This window comes from Gavia stellata, chromosome 17 (genome assembly GCF_030936135.1).
Source record: "Gavia stellata isolate bGavSte3 chromosome 17, bGavSte3.hap2, whole genome shotgun sequence".
Classification (NCBI taxonomy): Eukaryota; Metazoa; Chordata; class Aves; order Gaviiformes; family Gaviidae; genus Gavia; species Gavia stellata.
In genome coordinates this window covers 20,533,934-20,551,995 of record NC_082610.1, presented here as the reverse complement: position 1 = coordinate 20,551,995, position 18,062 = coordinate 20,533,934, and the positions used below count along the sequence as shown (strand labels likewise).

General features: G+C 43.0%; 1 protein-coding gene across 3 annotated transcripts in view; it reads left to right on the top strand.

The window, feature by feature from the left end:
- Nucleotides 1–18,062, top strand: part of PHRF1 (PHD and ring finger domains 1) — a 36,669-nt gene that overhangs the window by 14,695 nt on the left and 3,912 nt on the right. For 2 of the 3 annotated variants that reach the window (XM_059825806.1, XM_059825805.1), the window contains exons 7-15: nucleotides 3,724–3,821; nucleotides 4,376–4,548; nucleotides 8,493–8,622; nucleotides 8,976–9,115; nucleotides 9,993–10,180; nucleotides 10,998–11,117; nucleotides 13,117–13,271; nucleotides 14,133–16,919; nucleotides 17,629–17,705. In XM_059825806.1, coding sequence (XP_059681789.1) covers nucleotides 3,724–3,821; nucleotides 4,376–4,548; nucleotides 8,493–8,622; nucleotides 8,976–9,115; nucleotides 9,993–10,180; nucleotides 10,998–11,117; nucleotides 13,117–13,271; nucleotides 14,133–16,919; nucleotides 17,629–17,705 — 3,868 coding nt within the window. Of the gene's footprint in view, nucleotides 1–3,723; nucleotides 3,822–4,375; nucleotides 4,549–8,492; nucleotides 8,623–8,975; nucleotides 9,116–9,992; nucleotides 10,181–10,997; nucleotides 11,118–13,116; nucleotides 13,272–14,132; nucleotides 16,920–17,628; nucleotides 17,781–18,062 lie in introns of all 3 variants that reach the window. The other variant, XM_059825804.1, reaches the window with a different exon arrangement.

The following is an 18,062-nucleotide window of genomic DNA, read 5'->3' as shown; positions in this document are numbered from 1 at the left end:
CAACCAGGCTCCTAAACAGGCCAAAGTCTGCCCTCCGGAAGTCCAGGGTAGCAGTTCTGCTGACCCTTCCTTCTCTAACAATCGAAAACTCTTTATCATTTCATGATTGCTGTACCCAAGATGGCCTCTACCCATCACATCCCCCACAAGTCCTTCTGTGTTCACAGAAAACATGTCCAGCGGGGCGCCTTCCCTAGTTGGCTCCCTCACCAGCTGTGTCAGGAAGTTATCTTCCACATGCTCCAGGTCCTCCTAGACTGTTTCCTCTCTGCTGTATTGTATTTCCAGCAGACGTCTGGTAAGTTGAAATCCTCCACGAGAACAAGGGCTAGTGATTGTGAGACTTCTCCCAGCTGCTTATAGAATATTGTGTCTGCCTCTTCATCCTGATTGGGTGGTTTATAACAGACTCCCACCATGATATCTGCCTTGTTGGCCTTCCCCCTGATTCTTACCCACAAACACTCAACCCTATCAGCACCATCATTAACCTCTAGACAATCAAAACACTCCTTGACATACAGGGCTACCCCACTACCTCTCTTTCCTTGCCTGTCCCTTCTGAAGAGTTATAGCCATCCATTCATTGCAGCACTCCAGTTGTGCGAGTCATGCCACCATGCTTCCGTGATGGCAACTATGTCATAGTTTTCCTGCTGCGCAATGGCTTCCAGCTCCTCCTGTTTGTTGCCCGTGCTGCGTGCATTGGTGTTGATGCATTTCAGCTGGGCTGTTGATCCCGCCACCTTTTTGGGGGGAGAAGCCCTAATTCCTACGTCACCATTCTCAGGCACTTCCGTGGTTTCTAACACGTATCAATAACCATTGCGTGTTTGCTGCTGTGTGGATCTCCATCCCCTACCTCCACTGAGATGGCAGACCGAAGGACCTCTCTAGCACACTGTCCCCCAAATGTTGGTGTGCTGCCCCCAGGCTTGTCTCTAGTGAGCCTGGTTTTATCCCTTTCCCCCTTCAAATCTAGTTTGGAGCTCTTTCAATGAGCCCTGCTAACCCCTGTGCAAAGATCCTTTTCCCCCTTTGAGACAGGTGTACTCCATCTGTTGCCAGCAGGCCTGGTGTCGTGTAAACCGGTCCATGATCAAAAAACCCAAAATTCTGCCAGTGACGCCAGTCTCGGAGCCAGTTATTGATTTGTGGGGTCTTCCTGTTTCTTCCCTCATCATTCCCTGCAACTGGAAGGATAGAGGAGAGCACTATTTGTGCTCTTGATCCCTTTACCAGTCGTCCCAAGGCCCTGAAGTCTCTCTTGATTGCCCTCGGACTTCTTGTTGCAACTGCATCACTGTCTACCTGAAAAATCAATAATGGATAATAATCCAAGGGCCGTACCAGGGTAGGAAGCTTTCTCTTCTCATCTTTAACCCATGTCCCAGGGAGGCAGCAGACTTCCCTAAGAAGTGGGTCTGGTTGGTATATTGGGCCTTCTGTTCCCCTCAGGAGAGAGTCTGCTGTGACAATGACCCGTCTTTTTTTCGTTATGGAAGCAGTTTTGACGCAGGGCCTAAGCCGACTTATCCTCGGCGACACCTCCAGGCTAGCTGAACCATCGTCCTTGTCCTTGTTATTGTTCAGTTCCACTTGCAGAGCCTCGTACCTATTATGCAAGGGCACCTGGGAAGGTGGGGTAGTGACAGAGGAGATGCGCCTGCTGCGCCAGGCAGCAGGTAAATGAACCGGAGAGTATGAGTTTGAGTAAAATCAATTTACTTTGAGGTTTTTTGTAAAACAAGTATCACCTTATCCTTCTATAAGATCTGGCATTGAGTTTTGTTATGATGGGTTTCTGTGTAATGAGGTTCCTTCCCTATCTAGGGGACTCTAGATAGCTGTTGCAATAGGTTCTCCAGTGTCCAAAGTTTTAGGGCTGAAAGTCTTTGTTTGTCCAGTGGGTCATAATGTGACTTCAGAAATCCCAAAGATAATTTGAAAAGTATGTAATGAAGTTCTTGCTACGAGTACTTTTGTTATGACTTTGGCCTGAACCTAACAATATTGCTTGTCAGAATACTATTTTGGGGAAATGATCTCTTTCCTGGTAGCTGGCAGTTGGAGAACAAACTCTCCTTTCCCAGAGAAGGAAAATACTTTGCTACTCTAATTTTAAAGTAATGATTTTTTGCAAACATAATTTTTCAACTTCATCTTCTTAAGTCTCTGAAAGAGTGTAAAGTGTCATTGGCTAAGGTGCACTCTTTCACGCAAGAAGGACGTGATTTTCCATTTTGTATTGACAATTAATATATTTTAGTATAAACATAATATTGGTGGTTTTGACAGTTCAGCTGCAAATTGAGCTTATCACAACGTGGTGGGGAACAGGTTTGAAAGACACGATCTGAAGTTGGGCTGATGGGTTGAAGGTAATTTAACAGCTGTAGTCCCTCTGTGGTTTTTTTGTATTGCTATAAAATGGGGTTAGAGCATCAGACGGATGTTCCTTCCCTTTCCTTACTCTGTAGCCAGGCACTGAGATATGTTATCAGGCAGTGAATTTTGGCATGGGAAGGTGAAACAGAGAGCTTCGCTTTTTTTTCCTTTACTTGTTTCAGAGTTAAACACTGTACTACATCAGAAATAACAGTAGGGTTTTTTTCTTTTAGAAAAAGAACAAAGTTGGTCATAGAAATGTTGCTGATTTGAACCTGAAACTTAGTTGAAGGCTGTGATCTCTCCGTGTTCCTTGCCTAGGGGAACTTGGTCTAAGCACGTGGTTTTCATGGGAAGCATCTCATTTACTTGGGAAATCTCTTTTAATTCTTTTTAGCAGTGTAACTCGGACACAAGTTGCTTCAAAAATTCTGTGCTACTAAGCCATTCGCTTTGGCTGGGTTTTAATTGCTGAAAATGGTATTGAACAAACGACAGAACCCAAGTTGGGTAACGTTGAAGGGCTTTCCTGGGTAGCTTCTCTGTAAGTGGTTGGTGAGACTGTTCAGTCTAGCTGCTCAGCCTGGTGGGTAGAGAACATTTCAAAAGGTCTACCTAAGGGAGCATTGTGCTCTCTTCTTTCCCTTGGAGATTTGATAGGGACGAGCCCGGTTTGCAGTTGGATGGTGTTTGGAAGTCAGTGTGGTTAGTCTCCAGTCCTGCAAGGAGCCGTATGAAGCCAGTGACTGACCGATGCTCTGCAATCCAGCTTGTGCAGTTACACAGAAATCCGTATCACCGGTTGTCTTAATCATGCCACGTGTATGTGTGGTGCAATGCATTTATTCAATGTAACGAGGCATTGCAGTTGACCTGTGTCTAGCCATGCAAAATAAAATGTTCAGAAGTACCGGTAACATTAATACTATGTTGCTTTGCAGGAAACGGATGTTGTTTCCTGATTGCCTGTCTCCCCAGCGTCTCAATACTTCTCTCCTTTCTCTTTGCTGCCGTCAGTTTTGGTTCTGCACGTTTCTTGCAGCTTGGGTTCAAATGGCAAGCGATACACCACACAGCAAGGGAAAAACGCTCACTTTTCTGAGCTTCTTTGAGTCTAAAGTGATCAAAATACCACCTAGAATTGAAGACCTTATATAATATAAGTATCAGGTAGCATTGTTTCTCTGGAGATTGGTAGAAGCATCGTTTCAAGCTTAAGAAAATGTGTTCGCCTTTTGTAGCATGTGGATAGAGGTAAAAGGCTCTCTTCCCTTGGTAAGGAGCACACTGTTTGGGGTTTTTTTTAATTATTTTACTTTTTTTTCTTTTCTCAAGGTATCACATGGAATGCCTTAATCCACCTCTGAGTGAAGTCCCTGTAGATGAATGGTTCTGTCCAGCCTGTGCCCCCATGGATGTCAGTGCTGCTGCAGGTAAGGGTTTCGTGGTATCCAGTCAAAGTAAATATTTTTCTCCTGACTTAGATGATGTGAAGCATGTGCTGTTTTGAAGAGATGTTTTACCCCTGGTTTTATCTGTTCTAAATAATTGTTTTGATAGGCATTCTGTCTTGAACCTCAAGAGTTGACTTGAACTCTTGACTGATAAGAGGATCTTGTTTATTAAGACTTTCATCTGCAGTTACAACCTGTGGAGCTGCTGCTTATAAGCATTCTTGAACCTTCCTGAGGCAAGCCCAGCACCTTAGTGCAACTGCATTGTATTACATTGGAAAGAATTTATTACTGTCCTGACCTCAGATTGCCAAGGTAGCAGCAATTTCTGTTACCTAGAAAATAATCTTTCTGCGTTACAGTTGAAGCAATGGTGTCTGTGCTCATTTCCTTTTGAGAGGATAATGTCTGCCTTTGGAGGTGATTGGTTTAAGAAAGGGAATACTGATTTTTTTATTATTTTTTTTGTCCAAAATTGTTGAAATGCTTTCACCTGTAGAAAGACAAGTGACCTGGGTGTATTTTCTTTCAAGATACAGATCATGTCAGTGAAGAAGAGGTTGCTGCCCTTGTAGCTGACGTTATTCCCACCACCAGTAGGCTACGCCCTCACGTCCGAACCCGAGCTATAGCCAGAACTCGGCAGAGCGAACGAGTTAGGGCGACAGTGAACAGAAACCGGATAACAACAGCGCAACAAATTCAGGTATTTAGGGGTATTTGCTATTAAGCCTCTAGAAGAACCTTGTGGAAGAGTTGAAATCAGTCCCCCCTTAAGTAGCTCAGCTGTCTGTGTTGACTGTCCATAGCATAATGGTTAGTAGTTGTGGAGTTCTTTTAAATTAAGATGTTAGAACGTGTGCAAATAGAGTGCAGCGCGTGACCAAGACTCTCTATTTTGAAATCTGCGGTAGCTTCCTCTCTTAATCTACATTTTTATCACCTCAGCTGTGAGCAAAATAGTATTTTTATTCCCAGTGGCTGTTAATGCACAGTTTGTGCGCCACTTCTGGTTTTTTAGCATGCTTTTTTTGCAGAGACAGGGCATGGTTATTTGACGTTTGTGTATTTGCTTGTTTGTCTTCTTGCCCCCTTTCCCATAGCGGTAGGACCTGTTGGCCACCTTCAGCCAAATTGAAGAGAAAAATTTAGTATTTTTAAGGTTTGTATGTTTTTGTGAAAATCAGCCTCTTACTGATGAGAAAAAACCTAGGTGCTAGTGTCCTCAGTGATGTGGCAGTGTGAGTTCAACCACATTAACAGGTACCAGAGAATCTGTGCAAGAAAGTATCCCAAATACCCGAGGTCCCTCAAATCCTTTATTCATTGAACTCTGTACTGAAGATGGCTGCAGCTGATATGTTTCTGGATGTTTCTGTTGGCGGGAATAGTTACGATCCTTTAGGTAATAATTAGTATGCTGCAAACTGACAACTTTCAAACTTGGGCATCTCCTGCCTGCTTTGCCCTCTGGCTTTAGCCAAAGCACTCTACCTGTCACTTGCATAAATATAAAAAAGCTTAAATTGCGCAGGAGCATATGGTGGCTTAGTGTGGAAGCAGAGCCTGTAAATAACCTCCATGGGACTACTGATGCTTTAATTGGTTCTTCATTAATGCTGCTGTTGAATTTGATAGAAACATGTGAAATTCTACAACTTTTGAAAGGAAGAGGAGGATCTGACTTGACATTAGGAAAATTGTTTTTCCCCTGGGGACGGTCAACCGTAGGAATAGATTACTTGGACAGTTTTTGAAATCTCTTGTCTCTGGTGGCTTTCAGCACCCGCCTGAAGAAAGGCCTAACCAGCCTGGTTTGAATTCAGTGTTGACCAGTGAACAGAAAGGTCAGACCCTTCTGAGGGACACCCCGAGATCCTGTCCCACCTGAATTACTCTGTGATTCTATGAAAATAAACTTGGTTTCATCTGACAGTAACATGCCATTTTGGTTTTGATTGTGTTAAGTCAGTTTTTTTCCAAAGATAGGAAAATATAGAAAAGAGGGAGAAGGGAAGAGTGGATAAAACTAAGTATTTCTTCAAGTCCGTCAGCTGGCTGTGGATTCCGGGTTGGGTCTGCTATAAAATCTCTCCTTGGAGTGTGAAGTGCAGACTGGGGAAAGATTGAATTGGAGGCAGGAGGTCTGGCAGATTAAGCTTTCCCTTGTAATCCAGTTGAAAAGGTCCCATGAGAAAGAAAAAAGGAAATGCACTTGAGATTATGAAGTGCCTCAACTTCATGAGCTACACTTCTATATTCTGTAACTTCAGGCAGAAGAAACAGAGGTAAATAAAGACAGGCTTAAGGGAAGCAAAACAAAATGCCAAAATCTGGGGGGGAAAAGTGGAGGTTTTCCATTATCTTATCTTCCTGCTGGTTAGGAAGAACAGTCTACTGTTAATTAGTTCCCCGCGGTTTACCTGTTACATTTCTCAACAAAATCATTGTAAGTGGGAGGAGAGACATTTGTAGCAAATCCCAAATTATCTGAATTACAGCAGTAAGTACAGTTTGAAATAGGTGCCTTGAACCAAGAGCTAGCTTGCCGTAAGTTTTTATCACACTTTTTTCCCTTGATTTAAAGACTTCCCAGAGTGCTTTAGCAGTCCTTAAATTCATTAAGTCCTCCACAGTGGAGGTCACCGTATTTGGCTGCCAACCCCCCTGTCTCCAAACCCAGGCCTTTTAATTTCAACTTTACAAGAATTAATAAAATAGAAAAACCTGATGAATGATTTGATGCACTGTTGTTAAACAATTAATCTGAGTTGTCAGGGCTATATGTTGAAAAAAATAACTGTAGAAGAATGTTGTTTGAGGTGAAAGGCTACGCAAGGAAACTGCTAGTGCTTTTCTTTTTTTCCCTACCTGTTGTTTTAGAAATAGCATGTCGCTGTCTCCTGCAGATGAGAGTGGTGCTGCCTGGGGACTTTACCGTTGCATAGTAGTGCAAGCCTGGGAGCCCAACACTTCCCATTCAAGAAGCTCTGATTCTCAATCTGTGGCGATTATTACAAACTATACCTAGAAAGGCACTATTACTTATTCCCTTTGTCTCTGAATAAAAGTCCATCTTATTCTAGCTTGTGCCTTGAGTTGACCGAAGCTTAATTCCACTGGTTAAAGAGTGCATAAGCTGTTGTCCTCAAAGCATAGAGAGGTGCTGATTTCAGATCCTTGGAAAGCTTTAGTATTCGGGGAGGCGGCTTGTTTTGTAACTCATCTGTTTTTCTATCGGTGCCTAAACTAGTGGTGGTTAACTAGATGCACTATTTTAGGCCCTTCTAGAAAAATAAATATGCTTAGGCTAATGTTCAGGGCTTTCCTTACTCCATCCTGTTCTCCTCCAATTCAGAGAACCTTCCGTAGTATTTATTGGCACCCATGATATTTAAAACAATGACATTCTAATAAAAATAGCTCAGTAAAATAGTTTGGAGCATGCATTAGTGACACTAACAGAGAAGCCTGGCGAAATAGCTTCAATTCCTCTTACTATGGAAGTATACATTTCTGTTGGAGTATTCTATTTGCAAACATTTTGCAGTTTGAAGCTTCTTTGCCGCTGCAAGATACTCTAAAGCCATTCTTCTCTCGTGTTTGTGCCACATATGCATTTTGCAACTGTACAAGGATCTGATGCATATGCTCTTTTAGAAAGTAAGCACAGTGAATAATGTGTAACATCAGAGGCATCTTCGCATCTGCTACGCTCATAGGAAACTTTACTAGTTCTTGATGCATTGTAGTTGCTTGAAGAAAGGAGAGGGTGTAGGAAAGATGTCCCTGCCCATGGCAGGGGGGGCGGACTAGATGATCTTTAAAGGTCCCCTCCAACCCAAACCATTCTATGATTCTATGACATTTTAGGAATATGGTTGGTGTGGGCATGGCCAACTTAACATATATGTTGAGAGAAACCTACTCTTAACATCTTTCCAACCAAAAGAAGGAGCAAACCTGTGCTATGTTTGCCCAGCAAGGAGGCTTTGAGTTCACATTCTGAGGCTGGTGGTTCAGCATCCATACGCTTCAAATGTGTTTGTTTAAATGTGGTTGACCCTTGAGTATAGAGAGGAAGAGGAATTTGAACCTTGTAGGAGCAGCCCTTGCTTATTGCAGTGAAGTGATGCTCTGGAGGGGGATTCACACCTGCCATTTCAGTGAGTTCCCTGAGGTGTGTGTTTGAGATCCTGCCTCTGGACATGTCTCGCAGCATTAGGTAAATCTGACCTAAAGAATGAGGAGTTTTAAGACGGGGGACCTGTACTATGTTGGCTTTTCAGTCTTTGCTCATCACATTTTGCTGCGTGATGAGCCAGAGGTCAGTTAGGTGGGTTTGGGAAAGTTCTTAAGTGAACTTTTTCATTGAGGAAATGTCAGTCTCAGGGATTGTTCTCATTTAAAGAGTCAGAGTTAGGCTAGCCATGACTTGTAATACTGAGGGAGACTGAAGAGCAAGATCATGTTCTCCTTAATATGACAGTCAATAGGTGAGAAAGGTGTCATAATTGCTTAACTGGCAGCTTGGTGACACGAGTGCTTCTCATTCGAATCTCAAATCCATTTTTCATCAAATGCTTTTATAACTAACTTGTTGCTGACCTTTAGAAACCTGTATCATGTAACTTCTGATCCCCCACACAGCACGTGCCAAGGTACCTCATGTCTTCTCTTCTGGATGAAACAATTGAGGCAGTTGTAGCAGGCCTAAACACAGCCATCTACCAGCGTCCTCTTACACCGCGGGCTCCTGCTAGGCAGAAGAGAAGAACAGGTAAGGGCATTGGACACCTTCTGTCGTTCCCATCTGCAAGAATAAAAGCTTTGGGAAGATGAGTTTGAATCATACAAAATACTCTGTATGCTGCCACACCTGTGCAGCTACAGAAGTATACCACGTGCATTTTCTTCTTTCCCCATACTGCCTCTGCCCACAAGTGTCTTGAAGGTTGCTTTAAAATAAATCCTAATGATTTCACTTTTTCTGCTCTGCTGTTTTATACTGTTGCAGCACACTGTAGGTCTCTTTGAGCTGCTTTGTGTGCCATGGGAGAATGAAAAAGGGAGTACAGAATAAAATACAGTGCCAGCACTTAGCCGATACTTGGTTGTCTTTTGTCCCATCAGGTAGGAGGAAGAAAGTAGGAGGCAAAAAAAGAACTCAGACGAAATCTTCTGCTGGGAAGAAGAGTTCAGGGACACAGCTGAAGAGACGCAAGCGTCCGACAAAGAAGAGAAGGGGGAAAAAGATGAGAGTAAGATCACACGTGAGTTTCTACCAGTGTCGGTATCTGCCATTTTTCAGCCATCTGTAAAAGCACTATAACGTGGGATTCAGTGGAAACAATACTGTCTTATAATGATAGCAGATAACTTTTTTCTGGTGGGAGCATGTGCAGGATGTGTCCAGTGTACTTCAGAAAGATGCTGTACGTGGAAACGAATTGCAGCTTCCAGGCAGGCCTGCTGGATTTGCTGACAGATCCTGTTACCTGAACTGCAAGGATAACACTGTAAAGCATGTCCTGCAAGGCTTTGTGTTATGCCTTGCCATTCAGCTGTAGTGCTTACTTGGTGCTGATGCAAGTTAAGTTAAAATTGCCACCACTGATGCTTTTTTAATAGGCTGTGGATGTTTGTTGTTGCAAACCCAGTTCATCAGCCATAAGGTATGCTGAAATAATAAGCCTTGTGAAAACCTTTAATAAGATCTATGGGGTTATTCAAAGGCTAGAATCTGTGGATAGTGTTCTCACGTGAACTATACTGAATACTCTGCACCAGCTTGACTTTTGTCCTCGGCTGCCTTAACTAGAGTTTACATCCTACAGCCAGAACTGTCCCTCCAGCATTTAATAAGGAATTGACAATTTTGAATGACATCATTAAAGATTTTTAGAAACGTAACTTATCTGGTCACTTAAATCTGATACGTGCAATCTCTGTATGAAGTGACATATAGGCCATAGTTGGAAGTTTAATAAATGCTTTAAAAAAAATAGAGACAATAAATGCACACCACTTCTGCTACCGACCGTAGTAACCTGATGACTGTACTTAGCCTAAGTGAAGCATTTGGGGCTTTAAACCCAGGGTGCATACCTGCCGTAACATACAAATAACTTAGGCTCTTTATTTGTGCAGGTGAAAAATGAGGTTACTACTCGCTCCCGTATTGCAAGAACCCTTGGTCTTAGTAAACCTGTGCGTGGGGCCTCGCTTCCTTCCATGTACAAACCAATGGAGCCCTCACTTGGTCTGATGAGAGCAGATATTGGTGCAGCTTCTCTGTCTGTGTTTGGAGATCCGTATGAGTTGGATCCTTACGAAAGGTAAGATATCTTTGGATTATGATCAGGGACCTGATAATTTCCCAAGTGTCGGGTTGTTTGTACACATGACTTTTTGTAGAGTGTAGATCTCGCATATGAAGACAGCTTTGGATACACAGCTCATAATAACACATTGGCCTGTTCGTTCTTTCTTTCCTTCTTGGCTGAGTTGCTGAGCTCTTGCAGAATCAGCCTTCTTTGAAGAGGTATGCTGAAATAATAAGCCTTGTGAAAACCTTTAGTAAGATCTATGGGGTTATTCAAAGGCTAGAATCTGAAGGAGTCAGATCCTAATCAGCCATTTTCTATTTATTTATTTTAAATTAAGATAGCTAGCATCTTTGGTATCCAATAAACAGTAACTCCACATAGAATTAAATGGACCTGTGGAATCTTCCAAGTTTCTCCTTTTCCCATCTTCACTTTTCCAGACGCTTTAAATTCAGGAGGAATCTTACTATGCCATAGTTTGTGTCTTAAGCTTTTGATTTTGGGGAGGGGACATCTGAAATTATTGCTGGTGAAATTTAATTTTCCAATGAATAAGTCTTTTTGATCCTATCATAAAAGGAAAGTACCCATTTAATATTTTAAAAATAAAAATCTACACTTGAATCTCTGCTGGCTGAGTTACGCTGTTCTATTTATGTAGCCACAGAAAATAAGCATATTGCACAAATCTTTTTTTACTGTATCATAATAAAACAAACGATGCTCTCTAACCATATCTGTCCTCGTAGCATTATCTACTTCATCTATTTGACATGAAAAGCATTCAGACAATTTCAGGGTTCGTGTGTGTGTGTTTTACCCCCAGTAACGAAGAGGTTCCAGCAAATCCAGATTCACCAGTGAGTGCCAAAAGAAGAGTTCTCTCCCAGTCAGCACTGAGGTCTCACCGTCCAGTAGCTAGACCTATTTCTGTGGGACTTCCCAGGTAAAAATCCATCAAGTATTTACTTAATTTTTTTCTTAATTGTCTAATGACCCTAACAAAAGAGCAGACTGGGTTTAACTCTTTTCTTACCCTGAGTATTTGAAAGAGTGTGTGTGCGTGCGCATGCCTGCACATGCGTAGATAAATAACCACAGCATTTTATGCAAGAATTCTTTTTTTATGTTGAAGAACATACACTTATTCTTTCATAATAGCTCTTAACTATTGCACTGAAATTTCAAATTAGTATTTCCACCCTAATCTGGCTGCTCTTGCTTTCTGTTTTGGGACTGTTTAATAACCCCATTAGTATGTTTTAAATCCAAGTCTCATTAACCTTTAGAAAAATGCTTATTTGAGAGGGCCTGGGAATTTAATTGCACAGCCAGAGGAGATGAGGGATGTACCCACCTCACCCAATTCCTCTGCCATTTGTTGGAGCTCAGAAAATTGAGAGAAAACTCCCTGATCCTGTTGCTTTTCTGTCTGACAGATGTCTGTGCGTGTGCAAATTGTGCGCCTCTGTGCCCGCCGGGGCCAGGGAGCATGGCTGGGTGCCTCCCACTGGCACCCATAGTGGGTGTTCAGGACTGGGGTGTAGGACGCAGTGCAGAGGGGTAGGACACAGGGAGCAGGAGCATGACGAGAAGAAAAGGGATGAGGAAAATGACTGAGGCAGGTACCAACCGAGTCATAGAAAACTGCAAGGCTGAGGGAGCTGAAGACTAGGAGAAATGGAGGGAGCTCAGCTGAAATGATTAAAAATGTGAGAGGCTTACATGGCTGTCCTCTAATGCATCTGACTTATGGCGAAGGTTGGTGTCTCAGGATTAAGATAGTATATTTCTATGATAACTTGGAATATTTCTCTACCTTTCCCACCTCAATCCTGAAGGAAACGTTTCAGGAAGCTTTCCGTGTCCTCCCGAGTTATTTGAGTAGCACATTGTTTAGGAGGTAGAACTGTTTAGATGAAATTCAGCTTTTCTAAAGGCTTGGTTCACCTGGACTACATTGAGTTTCCTGGTCTGGCCTGGGCAGCCAATTCTTTTAGCCTTCCCATTTTGTCTTTCTATTGTATGTTATTACAGGGTTTTGGTGTACATCATGCTTGGAAAGCTTGCTTTGTTGTCACACAGGAATGAAATGTAGCTCCCTCTGAGAGCTTGGGTCTGTTGGTCCCTTTTAAAGTTGTAGGGTTTCTTCTTTTTTTTTTTTAAAAAAAAAAAAAAAACAAGCAAAACAAACCCCAAAATCTCACCAACACAAAAGCAAAGAAAGAAAAACGAAAAAGCCACACCCCAACACCAAAAACACTCAAACCTTTTTCAGTCCGTATTCCAAGATCGGAGAACTTACAATTAAACCGTTTTCATAAGATTGAGTAATGCATAAAGCGGAGTGTTTGTGTTGTCCCGTGTGCGGGAGCACTGCTCTTGTTTTTCAGTGTAATTCCTCCTATGCCATGCTCTTAGCTACCCTACCAGTAGGCACCTATATGTATTTTGACTGGTGCTAAACACTGGTTCAAACTGCATCAATTTTTTTAGATAGCAGTGTAGGCCTGAGGACTACATTTGTGATCGTGATTTGGTGGGGGGAAGAGAGGCAGCTGGGATGGAAATACCTGTGAAGTGCTGAACAATGGTTTACACTTCAAAAATGCATCTTAAATGCACTGGGAAATTAATCTTGATATGCGACACAGTGAGCACCACTCTTAAATAAGACTAAAATCATTTGCTTACCAAAGGTCTCTGGTATGATTACATGCTTTCCTATCCTGTGGTGTTCCTGTGAGAAGTCAATAAAAGCTTCACCTTCTGTTTGTCAGAGGGAGATGGGGGCTGAATGACTCTAGTGAAGCCAAAACTACAAGTAAACTTCCCTGGCTGACCTCTGTTTATGCCCTTGATTTTGGTTTCTTTTTAATGTAATGTGTGTGTATAGAACAAGTGCTGTAAGAGTAAAGGAAATATAACCCCTCTGAAACATGCAGAAGCAGTGTACCTGCCATGAGTCCTGATCAAGAAGCAGAAGCTGCTCCTGTGCCTGATCTGTTGGGAAGTATCCTGTCTGGACAGAGCTTTCTCATGATGAGTAGTTCGGATGTGGTCATCAACAGAGATGGTTCGCTGACAGCAAAGAAGGCAGGTAAGGGTTTGGCACTTCATAGTGCAGTTAGCCTCTTTGTTTCATCCCCGTCTGCCGTCGTTCTACAGGCTGCATAGCTTCAAACATAAGGATACTCTTATTGAGAGTTTGAATATATAGGATGGATTCAGTAGTTGCCTGCAGTAATCCATCTAATAAGATTCTTACGTATGCTCTGAAATAGCGTTACTTGTCTCTGTTCTAATTCCAGAGCTAAGACGTTACTGGAGGATTTTGGTTTTAATAGGTAGTTTTCTTCTTTCAAAAGTACTGCACTGTAGTTTCATGCTTTGTTATAAAAAACGGAGGACTGGATAGAGCAGACTTATCTTAGTACCCAATTCTTCTGGCATTTGTCATGCATTGCTGCCATGCCTGTGAACTGTGCTTCGGTTTGAAGAGCAGTGATGAGGACCTTGGCAAGAAGTTTCTTTGCAAAAGTAGAGCCCTAGAATATATGCTATCATCTTCAGCTGTGTCTTCCCTTGGCATGGTATTATTTGGAAAGAATCTCTTCAAATTGAAACTTAGAGCTTTATTCTTAAAGTAAGTACCTATAACATCCTCTGTTATAGTCATTTTTATCCATCAGCGACTACAGGATAATAAACATGAGTCTGGTGATAGCTACAGAACACAATGATTTATTTCCTAAACATTAGTGACCTCAAAGATGCAGTTGTCTGGCATTAAACCTTGAGCATCTGACGAAAAGAACTATTGGACTGCCTTATGTGACTGTGTGGTATGTCTGCAAACCAAAGTGGAACTTAAAATAATTAGCTCAGTACTCCTTTTAATGTTGGGGGGAAACGTCCAGATACGTACTGAAAAGCTTAATTGTTTGCTTGTGTGCCCTAGCTCCACTTCACAGAAAATCAACGAATGACTCGAGAGTGGATGATGGTGCAGGACATAACACCCAACCGAGTACAGTGCACTCAGGGACCACAGCAAGCAGCTCCATTGATGGACCTTCAGTTTCCTCAGGGCTGAGTACTCGCACCAGACCCTCCTCCTCAAGTTTGTCTTCATCACCTTCACCCTCACTGAGCAGGATTGAGCCTGCAGCAAACCCTGCACAGACTACATCAGAAAAGGCAACTGTAAAATCAGAATATTCAATGACACCCAGGTCTGTTCAGACTCAGAATATAGCTACTCTGAGCAGGCATGGCTCCAAGTCAGATGAAATGCCCAGATTTGATAGAAACTCTAAGAGCTTTGCACCCACTGACTCATCTTCAAAGCCCCTTAGCTGTAACTTGAATTCTGGCTCAAAAGCTGTGACTGTGAGGCAGCCACTAAAACCACCTCCCAAGAGAATTGACATTTTTGAGCTTCCCAGGATACCAAAGATTAAAAAGGAAACCAGCAGCAAGCAGGTGGAGCCAGAACCCACAGGAAGCCAAAGCTGTGACATCCCCAGCTCCTGTATAACCCAGCTGACTGGCAAAGAGAGCACTAATCAGCCAGGAAAGGGTAGCAAGGTGGAAAGTCAGAAGTCAAACGCCAAGGAATCTCAGCAACAAACGCGTACAAGCGGGGTGTCTTTTTCTAGCAATACAGGCGTGTATAGCAGTTCATCGCTACTGGGCACTTCGAGGAGCAAAGGCCCAAGCTCTTTCGAGAGTTTTAAAATCAATATTCCTGGAAACGCAGGGCATCCCAGCAGACTGTCTAACCCAGGATTTTGTAACACCTTCCGCCCTGTGGACGACAAAGTGCAACAGAAAGAGAGTCCTTCACCTCTTTTCTCAGTTAAGAAAAAGCAGGTCAAAAGTGAAATATATGATCCCTTTGAGCCCACAGGATCGGACTCGAGTTCGGCAAGCAGCAGTCCTGAAAGGCTCGGCTCAGGGATCCCGCTAACTAACATTACCAGGACTATTTCCATTGAAAATCCAAAAGTTCAAATGTTTCAAACTGTCCGTCGTTTCACCCCTTACATGGTAGAAAATATATTTGGATCTGAGGCTGACTCCGACGTACCATCTAGTAACATAGAGTCTCATGATGATGTGACGGTAGAAAGCAGGATTGTAGAACAGATCTCTGATACAGATGAACGAGACAATATGGATGAGGAAGACTTTCTAAGCAGTCCTTGCACTTCATCTGCTGTTAAGCAAATTTCTAATGCAGAGTGTTTAAAGGAGGAAAGCAGAGAGGGCCCTAATGTGTTCTTTAATGCTGAAGAATTGATTAGACCTAATATTAACGTGAAACTAGAACCAGATAGTCCCTCAAAGAATGATGGGCAGCCCAAAGTCCAAAAGGTAGAACAAACAGAGAGGCGATCGCGTTCCAGATCCTGTTCAAACTCCAGCTCCCGAAGCAAGAAGAAGATGAAAAGGAAAAAGGCACTTGTCAAAGAGCGTAAGAGATCCCGATCAGGGTCTAGGGGCAGAGCACACTCAAGGGACCGAAGCTCCAGATCTACCTCTTGGTCAGGTGGAGAAGAGCATAGCAAAACACACTCATTGAAACCCAAGAGCAGGAGGTCTTCTACTGACCGTTCTAGCAGTCACGAACGATCTAAAAAAAAGAAAATGAAGGATAAAACCAAGGATAAAAAGGCAAAAACTTCTTGGTCTAGGGAGAAAAGGAAATCTAGGTCACGTTCAGGTAGTCCTGGAAGTACTTCTGAGTTTCACGAAAATAGGAAAAAGAAAAGACGGTCTCGATCAAGATCAAGACGGAGGGAACGTTCCCGGTCAAATAGCATTGAGAGGACTAAAAGGCGGAAACACAGGAGAGACAAAAGCTATGAGAGGTATGATAAAGATAGTAGCTTGAGGTCAAGGGACAGAAAGAGATCGAGATCCAGGTCTCGGGAGAGGAGAAAGTGGAGGTCTCGGTCTCGGTCTGCATCTCGATCTCGGGAGCACAAAAGCAGCAAATCAAAGGACAAAAGACCACGATCGAGATCACGCTCCAAAGAAAGAAAACACAGATCGAAAGAGACCTCGCTTCCTCCTCCACCAGAAAAGGATCAAAAGCCTCCAGTTGAAAACGTGTCCAGGTGTCTGGAGCAACCCCATTCCTTCAAACAAGAGCCAAAGGAGGAGCTAGTACTAGAAGAGCTTTCCATAACCATCCAACCAAATGTCAAAGTTGAGGAAATACAGGCCGAGACCCCAGTTCAACTGAGAGAGGCCCAAGAAACTGTAAAGGTAGAGCCCATCTGTCAGGAAGTGACTGGTGAAACTGCATTCCCTGTGCCAGAGATCGCAAACATTTGTGTTCCAATTGGCAATGTGGATTCTTTTGCTGAAACAGAATTAATGAGTCGTAGAGATCCAGCAATGCTCGGTAGCTGTAGCAATGCAAACCTTGAGATTACAGTTAAAATAGAAAATACTGCGTTATGTCCATCTCTGATGGAACCACCCCCAAAGAAGGAAGTTACCATGCACGCTCCGACTGAGGCTGCGCCAATTCAAAGCTCATCCAAAATAACCGATGGTGCGAAGGAGGTTAAAGATGAGTGCTTTGTGTCAAATGAGAAAACCGGTAATTTCAGCAAGCCTGAACTGGAGGTGGTACCTCAGGGTCCTGCATTGAAATCAAAAGCACCAGTGAAGAGAGTTACCTGGAATCTTCAAGAAGAAGAAAGCGGCACATTGTCTGCCGCAAAAATTCCAAGTAAGTCTTTCTTTCGGAAAACAAACAGCAGTTGAGGCAGGCTGTATCAGGCTTAGGGTTTCGGTGCCTGGCTAACCCTGGTTGTAGTGTAACAGCTCTGTCATCTGAGCTGGGGTGATCCTATGGTTTGCAATCCCGAGAGCTGGCATTTTGCACTTGTTGAAATCATGAGGTGTGAGTTGTGTTAATGAATCAGAGCGGACATGCTGTCAGCACAGCTCAGCTAGCCAACGGCAGCTTGTTTGGCCGTGAAGCGCGTATTGCAACCTGATCTCTGAACTGGCAGCCCGTGTTCCGCCCTTTCTGCAGTTAACTAGAATGGTTGGTTTGCCTTCAGAATTTATAACTTTCTCAGAACCAAGGAGCGTGACAAATCTCTGTAGCTTGCTCCTGTGAGCTCTGCTAAGCCAAGGCTGCTAGAAACAGTTTGGCTTGGGACCCTGTGCTATGTGTGTTGACAGAGTTGCTTGTGTGGTTCTCATTGGTTATGGAAACCCAGTAAAAAGCAATTGCTCAAGGGGATGATAAGTCCTCTATTATCAGAAGCTTTAAAATGTTGATGACCGCTAAACAAAATCTTTTTACAGCTAGCTTTGTTGTTAGATCCTTTTTATTTTGATTTTTTAAAATATAATTGGTCTTGAATCTCTGACCCATTAGGTTCATTTTGTTCTTAAATGTTTTCTATTCCTTCTCTTGGGGAACCTAGGGATGCCGTTTTACAAACTTCAGCGAGCAAAAGAAGGGGCCTGGAAAGCAGAGGACTTGAACCAAACGTTAAATCAGGTGCAGTTAAATGAGCCTCCTCCAACCAATTATATGATTCCTGAGCCTATGTTTCCTGATCTAGATTCCTCTCAGGTTGGTTCCTATTCCGGCACCCAAGTGTCATGGAAGGCATCCCACCTCATCCGTGCCCTCGTTGTGCAACACCCTCCTCTCATGGCAGAGTTCGCCTTCCTCTGCGTGTGGTACATTTCATATAGACCATACACCTCAGCAGTCCTCTAATCATTTAATCTCTCAGGTGGTCCTTACAGTTGAAGAAGCACATTTTCTTTTAATTCTGCTCTACACATGCAGCTTCTGTTTTCAGCAGTAACTTGTGCAAAGATGGTACTGTTTGAGAAGCTGTGAGCTTCT